The following is a 17,570-nucleotide window of genomic DNA, read 5'->3' on the forward strand; positions in this document are numbered from 1 at the left end:
TTTGTAAAGGGTCCCTAATTCCTTTGTTGGTCCTTTTTTTTTTTTTTTTTTTTTTTTTTCTGGAACTGGCTCTACTCATTATTTAACACACAGTGTGTACCCTAAGTCCACATCATGCCATTTGGGGCCTCAGTTTCCTTCACATAAAATGAAGGATTGACAGAACCAGTAAATGGCATAGCGGTTTAGACTCTGGACTCCCACATGATTAATCATGGCTTGAGTCCCAGACCAGGCAACTTGAAACTCATACCAGTTGCATGTATGTGCATACACAAAATCCCAAGAGGAGAATGGAGGAGAAGGGGCTGTAGCATGGTCATCCCATCTGGCGATGATTCCTCTCTTACTGTCTCTCTGGTGAACACACGTGCCCTATAGCCAGTCTCTGAAAGAAAGAACAAAGCAAAAAAAGAGAGAAAGAAAGAAAGAAAAAGGCGTAACAAAGATCATCTCTAAGGTACCTTTCCTCTCTAGTGGTCTATGAAATGACCAAGTCAGGGAAAAGCATGTTGCTTCAGCTGCTGCTCTCCTTGGACACCCACCTTCTCATAGGTGGTGAGATTGTTTTCTGTGATTTTCCTGGACACAATCAGAAATCCTAGGATGGACTTAGACTGAGCAGTTGAGCTTTTCACAGAAGAGCTGCAGGACCAGAGTAGCAGGATCTAGCTTGTGAAGTCCAGCTTATCATCAACATTCTCACGAGTTATATTTGCTCAGAAAATGATGCTAAACAACATTTTCCACTATTTTTCCTGGCTAATAGAAAAGATCATTTCTCTTTGTCTCTTAGCATAATTACCAGCTATTCATCAGTAAACTCATGATGCTTTCATCTCACAGAGTATAATCATGAGTCTGCTTTTAATTACTAAAGGGCACAGTCGCCCCATGTGTTGCATATTGTGAGATAGGTACCCAGCAAACAACTGGACACTGTTAGGAGCCTAGCTGCTAATCAGCCTAAACCGCAATATACACATAAGGCATCATTTTTCTGCTTCAATTTCCTTGGGTCTGTTTGATTCGGAAAATGTGCCAAGTGTTCCGGGCACAGCAATTTGTTGTAACTTGCTGGGAAACAGATGGACATCAGAGTCAGCAAGCTTTGGATTTGTAGTGGGTCTGCTCTGTGCTCTGTATGCACTTGGGCAAGTGACTTGTCCTTCATGAGACTTAGTTTCCTCATCCGTAATATGGTACAAGAAATTCTCCTTCACTGAGCTGTTTGGAGAGTTCTAATTTAAGGAATCCTAATATAATTTAAAGTAAGCCACACATTTGCCATCTGGCACATAGCAAGCGTTTAAGGAATGTTAGTTTTCCCCTTAAACAAATGTATCATTACAAAGATGACCAAGATTTATGTCCAAACTATATGCCTAACAAAAGAAGAAGCTGCGTGAACCTTTGAGTTATATTGCAACAACAAGAATATACTTCTCATGAAGTATAATTTTGTGAAAAAATGTGGATAAATAGATGCCCAGTCTCAAAATGGCCTGTTGGATTTCTACAGCCAAATATACTTTCCTTTTTCCCACTGAGAAGGTAAAAGAGCATGTCCAGAAGAAAACCACTGCACTGGAAGGTGAAGAATAGGCATTTCTTTATTCAGTACTAATTGCTAGCTAAATGAACTTAGGCAAATAACTTGGTACTTTGGGCTTTAGTTTTCTGTCTATAAAATAAGTTAAATGGGGGTAATCTGCAATTCTATAGCCCATGGTTGATTTAATAGATAACTTCCAGATGAAATGAGAATGTAGCATCACAGTTCAAGATTTTGAGACACTTACATAGTGATTTAAAAAACTTACCTGAGGAGCCAGTAGATGACATGGTGATTAGGGTACTAGACTCACATGGCTGACTACGGTTTAAGTCTCAGAACTAGTGACTTGCTTTCTCACTTTCCTTCTCACTCTTTCTTTCTGTCATGCCCTATTGGAAACTTTAAAATAATAATAAATTATATAAAATAATAATAATAAAAATACTAACTGGAACATATCTTTAAATTCTTGAATTCACAAAGTCTGTGAAGTAAACTTATGAGTTATCCTATATTGGAAAGAATTATTGTGGTGTCTCTGAACCATGTTAATGACCAGGAAAACCTTTCTTGTATCTGTTATCATTCTCCTCCTGTTTCTTCTAATAAGTAGAGATTTTAACATTATGTCTTAAAAATATATTCATTTTAATTCATGCAGAGCTATTTAAATTTAACATTGATTTATTATTATTTATGTAAACTTTAAAACATATAACAGATGAGGCAGGATCAACAGTTGGTGTAATGGCTATGTTGCTGGACTCCCATGTAGTCAACCATGGTTCGAGTCCCAGACCCGGTGGCTTAAACTCACTCTGGGCACGTGTGTGTGTGCCCAAGATCCCAAGAGGAGGAAGGAGGAGAAGAGATTGCAACGTGGCCATCCCCCCTGGGGGATAATTTCTTGCTTTCTTTCTCTCTGTCTCTCTCTGTCTTTCTGGTGAGTGCACACGCCCTCTAGGAAAAACCTCTCTAAATAAATAAATAAATGAATGAATAAAATTGAATAAAATAATTCACTTTAAAAAAGAAAAAGAAATTGATTTTAAATATGCTTGAATTTGTTTTGCTATTATTTATAATAATAAATTTTTTCCCTTGGTTGCTATCTTTTAAAGACATTTTCACTTCTCGATAAAGAAGAGCAAAGGTCACAGATTAATGGTGTGTGCCTACTTTTTGTAGCATTGGGCTGTATATCCTTTTTAACCCAATTTCTACAGGTAAGAAATTTTATTTTTTAGTAAATTATTTAGCTACTTCCTTCTTTTGCAAGTTAAAATACCACTAAAGACTTCTTTATGTTTTAGGCATATGCTTTTGCTAAATCTGGGGAGCTCCTTACAAAAAGGCTAAGGACGTTTGGTTTCAGGGCAATGTTAGGACAAGATATTGGCTGGTTTGATGACCTCAGAAATAGCCCTGGAGCACTGACAACAAGGCTTGCTACAGATGCTTCCCAAGTTCAAGGGGTAAGCTATGGGGATGTCTTAGTCTGGTGGGCTACTATAACAAAATACTTTAGACTGGGTAACTTATAAATAATAAAATGTTATTTCTCAAGGACTGGAGGGTGGGAAGTTCAAAATCAAGGTGCCAGTAAGTAGTGTCAGTGCCTGGTGAGGTCTTGTTCTCTCTTCTTGAAAGATGGCACCGTCTTGCTCCATCCTCACATGGCAGAAGGGCAGGAAGGGCTGGAATGCACCCTTCAAGCTCTTTTGTTTCAATCCAATTTCTGTTGCCAATAACAGAATACTACAGATTGCTAATTTACACAAAAAAAAAGAAGAAGAAAAGAAAAAGAAGAAAGAAAGAAAAGAAATGGAAAAAATTATTTAGCTGATTTTTTTTTTTTTTTGAGGTAAGGTCAAGGGACCACATCTAGTGAGGGTCTCCGTGCTTGGCGCGGATTTCCTGAGGGATCCCGAAGAGGCATTGGGCATCTCACGGTGAGAGGGCAAGGCATTGTGTCGGTTCAAGTTTTTTCTCCCTCTCTCTTTTATAAAACCACTAGTGTTCAATCATCAGGGCCCCACCGTGATGACTGTATCTAATCCAAATCTTAAAAGTCCTACTTTTTAATGCCACCATCAGATGAACTTTCTGCCTTCTTAATACCATTATAACAGCAATCAAATTTTAACACATGAATTTTGGGGGGACGTATATAAACCAAAGCATTTTTTATAAGGGCAATGGTCTCGTTCACAAGGATGACGCTCTCATGACCTCATTGCCTACCAGAGTCCCATCCCTTACTACTACCACAATGGGGATTAAATTTCACCATAAATTTTGGAAGGACACATTCAGACTACAGCAGGGGGAAAACAGGGTTATGTTGGTTGGTGTAGACATTTTGCCTTAGAGAATTCTGAAAATCAGCTGTTTCCTGTGGAATAGGAACAGGTGGGGTTGAGATATTCCAAGGCCTGATTTTACACCATCTCTAACGCTGACAGCCACTAGAGCAGTGTTCCTTAGACAGTGCCTAATATCAGTGTTATGACATGCATTGTTTGGATTTCCTCTAGCAACTGAGAAGAACTTTCTTGAGATTCCTTTCTCAGGTTATTTTCAGACCCAAAAGCTTAGATTCCACAAGACTCAGTAGTATACCACAGAGGGTGGAAACGAAGGATGTGAGAAAGCCTCCTTACACAGGTGCCCAGGGAATGTTTGGCCTTAGAAAAAGAAAAACTGTTCTGAGCAGCCTCTCTGTGAGCCTGTTCAGGAAACTGCGGAAAAGAAATTCTTGCTCTCTAGAATCCTGAAGACTTCAAAAAGCTGTCTTTATAAGAGAGACAAAGCTGTGGCTTCTAAACACAGAATCTGCAACTTATTCATATTCAGATATGTGTGTGTAAGATGGTGTTATACCTTTATAAAACCAGGTGTTTGAATTAAAGTGACAAAAGCCATATTTGCCTCCTAGCACCTCTATGTACTTTCTAAGAGAATGGAAGAAGAAAAGGGGGGGAAGAGAAAAAAAAAGCCTGATTTTTAAATTAAAACGTGGTTTGCGAGACTCTTGAAAGGAACAAAACTCCCTGGATTGATAGTGCTGTAGTGCAGTTTCTCAACTCCTAGACAGTTCAACCAAAAATATAAGAAATGATGTAGGAGAATTTCAGTCAATGTGGAATCCTTTGTACTCAGTGGAAAAGTTCTGTAAATATTTCACTTTTGAATTTTTTTCTTTATTATTGTTGTTTATTATTTATACATTCAATTGTTATACATCATTTCTTTTGTGAAGAGATTTTACCTAACATGATATACACCACACAGTAGGCGAATTGAGAATACTATACACAACATCACCAACAGGCAACAAACCCTATCTGTGTCCCACAATTGTCTTACTTCTCCATTTTTCTCCAAATTTCCCTTCCTGCACTCTTCCCCTCTCCCACTTTCCTTCCACTTTTGAATTTTTTGACTTTTTGTCTCTGTAGACATTTTTTCTACAGTCTTAGGGTCACACAATCTATATTGTTTTGCAGTCTTTCTATTTTCTTCTAAAATATGTATGTTTGCATGTGTATATGTATATGTATGTATATGCACACACATTTATATACAAATGTGTGCATATTTTTGTCATTATGTCTTGTACAATAGATTACAAATGATTGCATAATACATCATTTTAATGTACTATCGTTCTTAAAAATTTCCTTATTTAGGTTTCTTTGGTTCCTCCCCATAAGCAATTAATATTTTATGTCAAGCTTGCCACATCTTTGATTATTTTCTTAGTTCTCAAAATGTAATCATCTTTGAATAGAAAGTTGGCTTTATTTCCTTTAAGTTGTATAGAAAACATTATAAAAATATTTGTTAAATGTAGCTCCAAGGGACTAGCAGATGACATAATGGTTATGCTGCTGGACTCCAGGTGGTCAACTGTGGTTCAAGCCCTAGACCCGATGGCTTAAAACACACTGGGCATGTGTGCGTACATGCCCCAAATCCCAAAAAGACAATGGAGGAGAAGGGACTGTGGCAGCCATCCCCCCTTGGGTGTGATTTCTTATTTTCTGTCTCGCTATCTCTTTGGCTAGTGTATGTATCCTATAGCGAAAATTTCTATTAAAAAAATGTAGTTCCATTTTTCACTGATTGAACTTCTCCTTCACATTGTAAATATCACTTCCCATTAATGCCTGGAACTATCTGAGGATTTTCTATACTCTTTCATTCATTCAACAATTTGACTTATTCTATGCCAAAACCTTACTAATTATTGCAAGTTGACAAAGTTTTAATATAAGCTTAGGAAGATCCTATATACTGTTTTTTTCCTTCAAAGTTTTATCTGTTCTTAGATGTTAATTATTCCAATGTACTTTAAAATCATTTTGACTTTTTAAAAGTTTCATTTTTGTCTTTTCCTGAACACACACACACACACACACACACACACACACACGTGTGTATGTCTACTATGGAATACTAAATTTTGCTTTTAGCAAGATCTATAGCTATGTTAATATGTTCTTCTGTCTTCTTTTTCTCTTACATATTTTCCACTATTTTGAATTTTTGTTTATTTTATACATTTATTTACATTTTTTATACATCACTTAGCTTGTAAAGTGAATTTTCCAACATGAATACATTTCACACCAGTCCAGTTGAGGATACTATACATGTCATCATCAACAGATAATAATCTATTTCTGTGTCCCATAAATGTCTTTCGTCTCTATTTTTAAAGAAAGATAATTTCCTCTTTTCTTTTTCAATATTTACACCAATTAGTTTTATTTTCTTGTCTTATTTCATTAGCTAGATCTTCCAAACACTGTTGATAATAGAGTGAGTAGAAGAAATTCTCTTTAGCAAGAGAGAAAATATAAAACTTTAATGAAGTAGAGATATTAACTATAGGTTTATCATAGACAGATTTATTGTATTGAGAAATGTACCTTCTCTACCTATTAATCATGAAAGGATGTTATATTTTATCAAATGCTTTTTCTTTATCTATCAATATGATCATATGATTTTTATCTTTTCTTCTGTTCACGTGATGTGCTACATTTATTGTTTTGCTTATGTTGAACCATTCTTGCATTCCTGGGATAAAGCCTACTTGATCATGATGTAAAATCGTTTTAAAGACACATCAGTCTTTATCTTTTAATTGGGAAATTGTTGGATTGGATTTGATAGTATTTTGTTGACAATTTTTGCATCTGCATTTATCAGGGATATTGGTCTGTAGTTTGCTTTTTTGTTGTGTCCTCATCTGCTTTTTGATATCAAAGTAATGAAGGTTTCATAAAATGAGTTCAGGAGGATTCCTTTCATTTGAGTCTTTAGAAATAATAGTTTGAAGAAAATTGGTGTTAAATATTCTTTGAGAAAGTTTTGTAAAATTCAGAAGTGAAGCCATTGGGACTTGAGTTTTTCTTTGCTAGGAGATTGATTATTACAGACTCAATTTCATTGCTTGTTGTTAGTCTCTTCAGGCTTTCTGTTTCTTCCTGGTTCAATCTAGATATATTTCATGTGTCCAGAATTTTGTCCATGTTTCCCTTGGTTTTCCAATTTGTTGGCATATAGTTGCTCATAGCATTTCCTAATGATATTTTTGTTTGTTTCTGCAATACTATGGTAATACTGCCTTTTCCATTTCTGATTTTATTTATCTGGGTCCTTTCTCTATTTTTCTTAGTCTAGCTAATGGTTTGCTGATTTTGTTTATTATCTCAAAAAACAACTTTTATTATGTTGATTGATTGTATTGTTCTTTTATTCTCTATTTCATTTATTTCTGCTCTAATCTTTATTATTTATTTTCTTCTAGTACCCTTGGAGTTTCCTTGCTCTTTCTTTTCCAGTTCTTGGGATGTGTGATTTGGTTATTTATCATCTTTCTATTTTTCTTCTTGCAAGGTCTAATTGCTATAAACTTTCCTCTTAGGATTGCTTTCAAGCTGTCACTGAGATTATGGAGACTCATGTTTTCATTATTATTTGTTTCAAAATTTTTTCATTTTTATTTTTAACTTCCTCAGTAGTTTAGAAGTCATTTAGGAATAAAATGTTTAATTTCCATGTATTTATGTATTTTTGAAGGATCTTTCTTTTGTAGATTTCAATTTAATTTTGTTGTAGTCAGAAAACGTGCTAGATATGATTTCTATACTTTTAAATTTATAAAGGCTTGTTTTGTGCCCTTTATGTGTTCAGTCTTTGAAAATATGCCTTGTAGGGCTCAGAAAAATGTGTATTTTGTATTCGCTCAGTAAAATGTTCTGTAAATGTCTGTCAGATCCATTTGGTTTATGATATCATTTAGTTCCTGTGTTTCTATTTATTTTTTGTATAGATTACTTGTCCAAAGGTGAGGGTTGGGTGTTGAAATCTCCAAAATTTAATGTGTTGCAGTTTATCTCTATCTTTAAGTCTAGCAGTCTTGGTTTCATGTATTGGGGTACTTTGACGTTGGGCTCACAGATATTTATAATTGTTAAATCTTCTTGATGAATTCATTCTTTTAACAATACATAATGACCTTCTTTGTCTCTTTTTTTTACAATTTTTAGCTTGAAGTCTGTTTTGTTTGATACCAGTATCATGACTCCAGTTTTTATTTATTTTTTTGTTTGCATAAAGTATTTATTACAGACTTTCAAGTTTAGTCTATGTATGTCTTTATTGATGAAATGTATTTTTTGTAAGTCACGCATAAAAGGCTTCTGTATTTTTGTTTTTATAAATTCAGCCTGTGTCTTTTTATTGTGGAATTTAATCTATTAACATTCAACATTATTATCAATTATGTATGGACTTACTCCTACCATTTGGTTAGTTATTTTTCTACTTGTTTTATGTTTTCTTATTTCTACTTATTTCTCTTTAATTTCTTATTTACTCTCTTAAGTATTTCTTTTCCTTTTTCTAGAGAGGAATTCTATAGGGTGCATGCACTTGCTGGAGAGATAGAGACAGAGAGACAGAAAGTGAAAAATCACCCTCCTCCCCCCGGGGGGCGAGGGTGGCCAACACGACAATCCCTTCTCCTCCATTTCCTTCTCAGGATCTCGGACATGCGCGCATGTGCACTTGATGTGAATTTCAAGCCACTGGGTCCAGGATTTGAATTGTGGTTGGCCATGTAGGAGTCTAGCCCTTAATCCCTATGCCATCTTCTGGCCTCTCTTAAATATTTATTGAAAAATGGGTGTAGTGTTGGTGATTTCTTTAAATTTTTGTTTATTTGGAAATGATTTTATTTCTCTTTCCAGTCTGAAGGATAATCTTTCCGGGTATAACATTCCAAGTTGAAATTGTGTTTCTTTCAGAATTTTTAAAATGTCTTTTCATTTTCTCCTTGCCTATATGGTTTCCGCTGAAATGTCTGAGGTTAGTCTGATGGGGTATTTGTTATTTGTAATTTGATACCTTCCTCTTGCCATTTTTAGAGCATTATCTATGTACTTGACTTTTGCCATTTTGGCAAAGATGTGCCGTGGAGAGGATCTTCTTATGTTGATTCTATTTGGTGTTCTTTGCATTTCTGAGTTTCGATGTCTGTATGTTTCTCTGGATTTGGAAAGTTTTCAGATACTATTTCATGGAAGAGATATCATATGCCTTTACTTGTCTCTTTACATTCTGGAATATCCATTATGCAGATATCCAGCCGCTTAATGGTATCTAAAATTTTCTATTATTATTATTGTTATTATTATTATTACTTCGGTATTTGCCATAGAGCATGTACACTCACTAGAGAAATAGAGAGAGGGAAAGTAGGAAATCACCTCCCAAAGAGTTTTGTCCTCATTTTTAATGGTTATTTTTTTTCATTCCTTTTGTGACTTGTACTAAATCAGAGGCTTTGTCTTCAAGTTTAGAAATCCTTTCTTCTCCAGACTCTAATCTGTTGTTAATACTTCTGAAAGAGATTTTGATTTCCTGCATTGTATCTTTAATCTCTGTAAATTCTGCTTGATTTCAGGGTGTCTATTTCTTTATATAGCTCCTCTTTTATGTCATGGACTGATTTTCTCGCCTCCTCAGTTATTTTCTGTTTTGTCTTGCATCTTGTTGAGTTTTGTTATGACCAATTTCTGAATTTCTTTTCTGACACTTCAATGATTTCCTGTGTGTTGTCCGCTTTTGGCGAAGTGTTATTGTATTTCTTTGGGAGAGAACAGTTCCTTGCTTTTCATATTTTTTGTGCCTCTGAAGTGATTTTTAGGCATGTACTCACTTTCTCTTGATTTATGGTGTAGATTCTGTAATGACCACAGGGTGGACCCATTGTCCAGATGTGCCTCTGGAAAGGGCGGTCCAGGAGGAGCCAGAAACCAGAAATGCCTTTCAGACAAAGCCAGGCTACTGCACCTGCCTGTAATTTCTGGGAGGAGTTCAGCCTGCTGAATCTGAATGGATCGTTGGCAAGTTCGTCCAGGAGAGGCTGGAGGCAAACTTGTCTGTGAGACCCAAGGAGCAGGTCCTATGTTGCCTACATGAAATGTCAAGAGTGAGGTGACCCTCATAGCCTCGATGTGCTTCTTTAAAAGTGATCCAGGACATACAGGAGACAGGCCCAGTGTATGTGGCCCACGGAGTCTTGTCTTTTCCAGGGGCAGGTTGGCCCCCAAGACCAAGATTTGTTGCTGGCAAAAGCTGCCCAAGAGGAATCAGTGGTTGGCTTACCTTTCTGATCCAAACAGTGCTTATGTATCCACATGCAATTTCTGGGAGTGAGTCAGTCATTTGGACCCAAATGCAGCCCTGGCAATGTAGCTCAGGAGGGGCTAGAGGCCAGCCATGCCTTTCAAATTCAGGGAAAAATTGTGTACCTTCCTATAGTTTCCTGGGATGAGACAACTCTCACTGAACCCAAGTTTGACCCTGTGAGACACAAGAAACAAACCTTGTGCAGTCTTCATAAGAAGCTTGGGAACAAGGTAACTCTGAAGGCCAGGATATGCCCCTATGACGACAATCAGGAAGAAGGAGGCATGTCCAGTTTATGTGGTCTAAAAAGTCTGTTGGACTTGTTTTTCCTTTCTACGAGCAGGTCCATCCCCAAGACCCGGATATGGCCCTAGCAAAGGTGGTCCAGTAGGAATCAGATGCTTGCCATACATTTCTGATCGAAGCCAGTCTTATGTACCCACCTGTAATTTCTGAGTGGGGATTAGCCCTATAGTTTCAAATGTAGTCCTGGTAATGTAGTCCTGGAAGACTGTCAGTTTCTGTCTCTCTTTCTTCCTTAAGGAAGAAATAAGCAAACCATGAATAGATGGAACATTATAGAGTAAGCATTAATCTTCAGTAAGTAATAAGTAGTATTACCACAAACACGATGCTTACTTATTTCCAAACAAGCCAAATGCGTAGGTACTAGATACTTGTGTAGACCATGCTTATAGCTGCATTAATCTCATACAAGCTAGCTCTAACACCTTTAGAATGAGATAAGACAATAAATGAGCTTCCAGGAAGCTATGAATAAAGTAGACTTTTATGAGCCAGCTCTTTAACCAAGTGGATTAGGGAACTGGATCCCACTTGCCTGAACCGTGGTTTGAATCTGGCCCCTGGTGGCTTATAAAACACTCTGGGTAGGTGTATATGTGTGCCCCAAATCCTGACAGGATGGAGAAATGGAGAAAGGATTTTGGTATCACTATGCTCCATTGGGGGGGTGCTTTCTCCCTCTGTCTCTGTCTATCTCTAGTGAACACAAGTATCTTTGGCCAAAAAAGAAGTATACTATTAATCCAGCCTTCAAATATATTAAGGGAGCTTATCACTTAAAAGAATCAACATTTTTGAATAAAGAAACATCATATGACCCAACAATTCCATTCCTAACTTTATATTCATAATAATTGAAAGCAAGGACTTGGACAGATATTTGCACACCCAAGTTCATAGAAGCATTATTCACAGTAGCTAAAAGGTAATACAATCCAAATGTTCATCATGGGCTGAATAGATCAACAATTGATATATACTTTCAGTGAAATATATTTATCCTCAAAAAGGACTGGAAGTCTGATATGTACTATAATGTAGATAAATCTTGAAAATAAGATGCTTAGTAAAATAAGCCAGACACAGAGGACAAAGAATGTTTAATTCTATTTATGTGAAGTACTTAGAAGTTTATAGCTGGATCATATGGTAGTTCTATTGTAGATCTTCGAGGAACTTCCATATTGTTCTCCATAATGGCTGGACCAATTTACACTCCCCCCGCAGTGTAGGAGAGTTCCTCTTTCACCACAGCCCTTCCAGCACTTTTCTTCTTCTTCTTCTTCTTCTTCTTTTTTTTATCTTTGCCATTCTGACTAGAGTTAAGTGGAATCTCATTGTGGTTTTGATCTGCATCTCCCTTATAAATGAAGGATGTTGAACATTTTTTCATTTGCTTTTTTGCTGTTGATCCAGCAATTCCACTCCTGGGTATCTACCCAAAGGATAGGAGAGCACTCAGTTGGAAAAGTACTTGTACGTCTATGTTTATTAAGGCATTATTCACAATTGCTAAGATGTGGAACCAAACCAAATGTCCATGAACAGATGAATGGATTGAAAAAATATGGTACATATACTCTATGGAATACTAGTCAACCATAAAAAACAAAACCCTGTCATTTGATAGAAAGTGGGCAAATATGGAAGATTTACTGCTGAGCGAAGCAAGTGAGGTTATGAAAGAGAGACATTGTATTTCGCCACTTAATATATAACAACTATCAGCTCTCTATGGTGGAAACTAAAAGATTAGAGGATATAGAAGCATGGAAAATTATTGTGGATACTGGAGACAGTATGAGAGGAGAGTGGGAGAAAGGGAGAGTGTGAAGAAAGAAATTAAGGAGAAAAATAGAGGCAAGGCGTTTATGGGACACAGAAATGGATTATTATCTGCTGATGGTAACATGTATAGTACCCTCAACTGGACTGGTGTGAAGTGTATTCATGTTGGGTAAATTCACTTTACAAGCTAAGTGATGTATAGTGATTGAATGTATAAAATAAATTAAAATTAAAACAAAGAAGTTCATAGCAACAAAAAATAGAGTAGAAGTTACTTGTGACTTTGGAAAGGTTATTGTTAGTGGGTACAGAGTTTGGGGGATTTTTGGGGGGTATGGAGTTATTGTTAGGACAAAAGGTTTACATACAGAGGCGTGATGATTATACAACATTGTGAATGTCTTTAATGCTGACAAACTGTACATTTATGTATGATTATGATGATAATTGCTATGTTATGTATATACTATTTTTATAAAAACAACCCTACTTTTTGGTATAGAGTCACCTTTTAACACCATATTTGGAAACAGAGACTGTGTGTCTGCTTTTGATTGCTTGCTTTTTGTTTGCAGGCTACTGGCTCTCAAATTGGGATGATCGTCAATTCCTTCACTAATGTCACAGTGGCCATGATCATTGCTTTCTCCTTTAGCTGGAAGCTAAGCCTGGTTGTAGCATGCTTTTTCCCTTTCTTGGCTTTATCAGGACTTGTACAGACCAAAATGTTGATGGAATTTGCCTCTCAAGAGAAGCAGGCGCTGGAGATGGTGGGACAGGTAATTTTCAGACTGCTTATGGCTGAGTGGCTGTCACACAAACAGTTAAAAATGGATAGTACAAAGAGACTTTAGGAAGATGTTAGCCCCCAGACATGCACAGTTAGAAACCTGCTACTAATCCTTTTCACATGTCTTGACCCAAAGGCTAAGGCAGTAATGCTCTGATGCTATGAATTCTAGCAGGCCTGGAGAAATAGTGGGATAAACACAGAGAGTTACATATTCAATTTCCTCTTAAATAGTTTTTGTTCCACAGCCTAACTTAGTGTAATCTCACTGGCCAGGGTGGATAGTTCAGTTTTCTGTTGGCATTTTTCAGCTTCTTGGTTTCCCCAAGTCATGCTGTACACACAGAGAGGAGATAGTCTCTTTAATGGCACACACTATTAATTTTCACTTTGCAGTGTCTGCTAAGACGAATGTCTTTCCTGAACAGAATCATGGGCCACAGTTTAAATTTCAAATATGCTTGGGTTTTTAGCTATGTATTTTGGAACAAACGTGTGCTAATGAAATCTGGTCATCAGGGAAAACAGAGGATGGTGGCATAGACATCAGGTAAAAGAACTCACAGATGTGTATATAAACTCACTCTTTTAAAAAATTCGCTATAATCTAAGTGTTGTGTTGTCTCTGAGAGGACATGAGCACACTGCCCATCCGAGTCAGCAGCAGCCCAAAAGACTCCATGTGCCAAATGTAGAAAGCAGTTTAACTTTGTGCCTTTTGCTTGTTTGATTTTTTTTTTTTTTTTAGTTTTTGCTATAGGGTGTGTGAGCTCACAGGGAAGAGAAAGAGACGGGGGGTGGGAGGCTAGGGGGTAGGTGGGAGAATGAGAAATCACTCCTCAGGGGAGATGGCCACACCACAACCCCTGCTCCTCCATTCTCCTCTCTGGATTTTGGGCACACAGTCATGCATACCTGGTGTGTTTTTCAAACCATTGGGTCCAAGACTTGGACAGCGCATAATCATGTAGAGTCTAGTGCCTTAATCTCCACCCCACCTTTTGGCCCCTTGTGTGCCTTTTTAAGGATGGAACTCTAATTCAAACACAGTGATATCTTAGAATGTGAGTAGAAACAAACAAATGCATAATATTAACTAAAAGATACATTTTTATACTCAAATTTAAGTTACACTATGTATTATTTAGCAAGATTAATTTTTTAAGACAATAGAATCTAGTACTTTAAATTTAGATTATTAAATAATCTTTCATATCAGGAAAAATCTAAAGGGGCCAGTTCCATAGTCTAGTGGTTGAGAGAACCAGATTTCACGCAGCTGACTCAGTTTGAATCCTGTTACTGCCTTGAAAAACATGTTGGGCATGTGTGCATATGTGTCCAAAGTCTTTACAGAATGGAGGAAAAAGGATCATGTCGAGGGGAGGGGAGCTTTCATTCTCTTTCTCTCTCTCTGGCAAGTACATATGCCCTCTGGCAATTAAAACAACCAGAAACTAAAGATACCGTCTTATACATTTCAAATGAATTAACAAAGAAGCCACAAAGCTTGAAGGACAACGGCGTGTACTTTTTTCCTCCTTTTGTGCTTCACAATAACTGGGGGAAAAGAAGCTGTGTCAGAATGAAGTAGAATAAGGATTTACCTGTCACATTGTCTCATAGTCCGGGTGGGCTAATCTCCAGCATCTTCTCTGAGCTCCCCGATGGTGTCCTCATCTCTGATTTGTACCTCATGCTAACATTTGTACCAGATCTAATCCATATAGCAATTGAAATGTCAAGAAAGGAATTACTGCAGACCTTTTATTTATAACATTCTTTTTTATTCTTCAGATTACAAATGAAGCCCTCAGCAATATCCGCACTGTTGCTGGAGTTGGAAAGGAAAGGAAGTTTATTGAAGTATTTGAGACAGAGCTGGAGAAGCCATTCAAGACAGCTATTAGAAAAGCAAATATTTATGGCGTCTGCTTTGGCTTCTCCCAAAGCATAACTTTTGCTGCTAATTCTGCTTCCTATAGATATGGAGGTTACTTAATCTCCAATGAGGGGCTACATTTCAGCTATGTGTTCAGGTGAGGACTATCGAGCCAAGGTTGTAAGACATCAATACTTTAGGAAGGAATGGCTTGGTTCTATCGATTATTGTTGCTTAACAAAATACTCCAAATTTAATGTCTTAAAACCGTTGGGATTAATTATTTCTCAAGATTCTGTGGGTTGTTAGGATGGCTTTCTGGCTTGGGTTCTGAGTGGTCTTCGGTCTGCATATGGCCTCTCTAGAAGGTGGGCTTGCTTTCCTCACATTATGGGCTCAGGGTTCCAAGTGCACAAGGAAAAGCAAGCCCCAATGTGCACACTTAAGATCGCTCTTTGCATCACATTGTCTAGCATTCCTTTGACCAAAGAAAGTCACACAGTGAAGCCCAGATTAAAAGAATGGTGGAACAGAATCCATCTTTCAATAAGAGAAGTAAAAAAGTCATATTGCAGAGAGATGCACGATAGAATTAATTAATGTGATCATTTTCACAACCACCACAGTTCTTAATGCTATGAAAATCTAGTGACCTTGAGTAAGAAAACTCACAGAACTATCAATACAATATTTGAACTCTACTCCTGTGTTGTATGTCTCTAGCTGACTCTTCCCGGGTAGAGACCGTACAAGCCATTCAGGGAAATTGTGTTCCCTTCTTTTAGCCAAAACCCCGCATTTCCACTAAGATTAGCTCTGAGTCCAGTTCCTCACATTTGAGACCATAAAGGTGTCAGGGAACCAGGGTATCAGGGGTCTGGGTATGCGAGTGTATGGATGTTATAAGAGATAGTGAGGGGGGAGATGACTGAGAGGAGAGATGACTGAGACAGCCTTGGAGTATATTAGGGAAAACAATCCCAACAGGAACTTGTTCTTTTGTGTTTTGTTCACTAGCCATGAGCTCTGTCCTCTCACCTGAAATCTTTCTTTTAGCACTAGTACTCCTACTCCAAAGAAAAGTCTCTTTTCTAAATCTTTGCATATTTAAAACTACCAATCCAGAAAACACACATTTTTAAATTATTTTTGTTTATATAAAATTATAATAAATTATTTTCCAACATGTAAAAATTAAAAGACTACAGAAAACTCCCAATTTATGGCTTTAAAAACTTGAAGAGCATATTCCACTATTTCCCATTTTATTTCAAGTGTTTTTCATTCCTTTAAGCTTTGAACTAGGACCTTCTGGAGATGCTTGGATTTGCATCTCTGATTTAAATCAATTCCTGCTTATAATATGAGTAATATGGGAGCCAGCAGGTGGTACGGAGTTTAAGGCACTGGATCCCACATGGCTGACTCTTTGATTTAAGTCCTGGACCCAGCAGTTTGAAAATCACACTGGGCACATGTGCATGCTTGCCCAAAATCCCAACAGGAGAATGGAGGAAAAGGGACTGTGGTGAGGCCATCCTCACTGGGGGTGATTCCACTTTCCTTCTCTCTCTGTCTCTATATCTCTCTGGTCAGTTCATGTACCCTGTTTTTGTTTTTTTTTTTTTTAAAGGATTCTCAAAGAAGGAAAACATTTTACCTAGTTTAAAAAAACAAAACAAAGCTAAGAGTATGACATATAAAGACAGACCTTTTTTTTTTTGTTTTGTTTTTGTTTTTTAAAAAGGATTCTCAGAGAAGGAAAACATTGTACCCAGTTTAAAAAAACAAAACGAAGCTAAGAGTATGACATATAAAGACGAACCCCCAACCCCAAAGCAGGCACTCTGTGTTTGGTGGTGCAGGTGGATAACTTTGGGGGAGGTGACACTCACATCACCTATGTCTCATTAGGTTTACCATTTATTTATTCATTCACTCTTTGGTTCATTTATTAATCACATATGGAATATCGTGAGAGGCTGGACAAGTAGAGGAACATAGACAATTATATCCTTTTCATGCTTTCTGAAGCATGCTTATATGCGTGCTTGGCATAGAACTGATGCTTACCTCACTAATCATTATCTTTTACATGCCTATCATAGATTCAAAGCATGTTAGAATTGAAAAAAAAAAACCTCAATTTTATAATCTTTCAAGATCTACTCCTTTTCTATTTTTTTTTTCAATTTCAGAAGTCGGGTTTTTTTCTCAAAGAAATTTAAAAATTAAAAAATGTATTATAATTGAATCAGAGTTTGGAGTTCCGGTCCCTGATCCCCTTGTCAAGTCCTTCTCTTAACCCTTTTTCATAGAATACAGTTTGAAAATGAGTAGTCTCTCCAACTCTCACATTTCAAAACAAATCTAAAGTGACTTGTTCATAGTCAGTCAGTTCTTCCCTAGCAGAAGGAGAGCTATACTCCCCAAACCCCGCCTTGTGGGCCATCACAACTACATTCCACCCCTCTCTACCTGATGCCTATGCATTGCAGGGTGATCTCCGCCGTTATAATGAGTGCAAACGCTCCGGC

General features: G+C 37.1%; 1 protein-coding gene across 3 annotated transcripts in view; it reads left to right on the forward strand.

Annotated features, from left to right (window-relative positions):
- Positions 1–17,570, forward strand: part of ABCB11 (ATP binding cassette subfamily B member 11) — a 93,646-nt gene that overhangs the window by 65,157 nt on the left and 10,919 nt on the right. For 2 of the 3 annotated variants that reach the window (XM_027773844.1, XM_006153563.3), the window contains 5 exons: positions 2,680–2,784; positions 2,872–3,033; positions 12,937–13,140; positions 14,949–15,190; positions 17,532–17,570. The exon at positions 17,532–17,570 is cut by the window's right edge and continues 145 nt beyond it. In XM_027773844.1, the coding sequence (XP_027629645.1) occupies positions 2,680–2,784; positions 2,872–3,033; positions 12,937–13,140; positions 14,949–15,190; positions 17,532–17,570 (752 nt within the window). Of the gene's footprint in view, positions 1–2,679; positions 2,785–2,871; positions 3,034–12,936; positions 13,141–13,624; positions 13,869–14,948; positions 15,191–17,531 lie in introns of those variants that run through there. The other variant, XM_027773845.1, reaches the window with a different exon arrangement.

This window comes from Tupaia chinensis, unplaced genomic scaffold, assembly GCF_000334495.1.
Source record: "Tupaia chinensis unplaced genomic scaffold, TupChi_1.0 Scaffold000381_1, whole genome shotgun sequence".
NCBI classification, from domain to species: domain Eukaryota; kingdom Metazoa; phylum Chordata; class Mammalia; order Scandentia; family Tupaiidae; genus Tupaia; species Tupaia belangeri.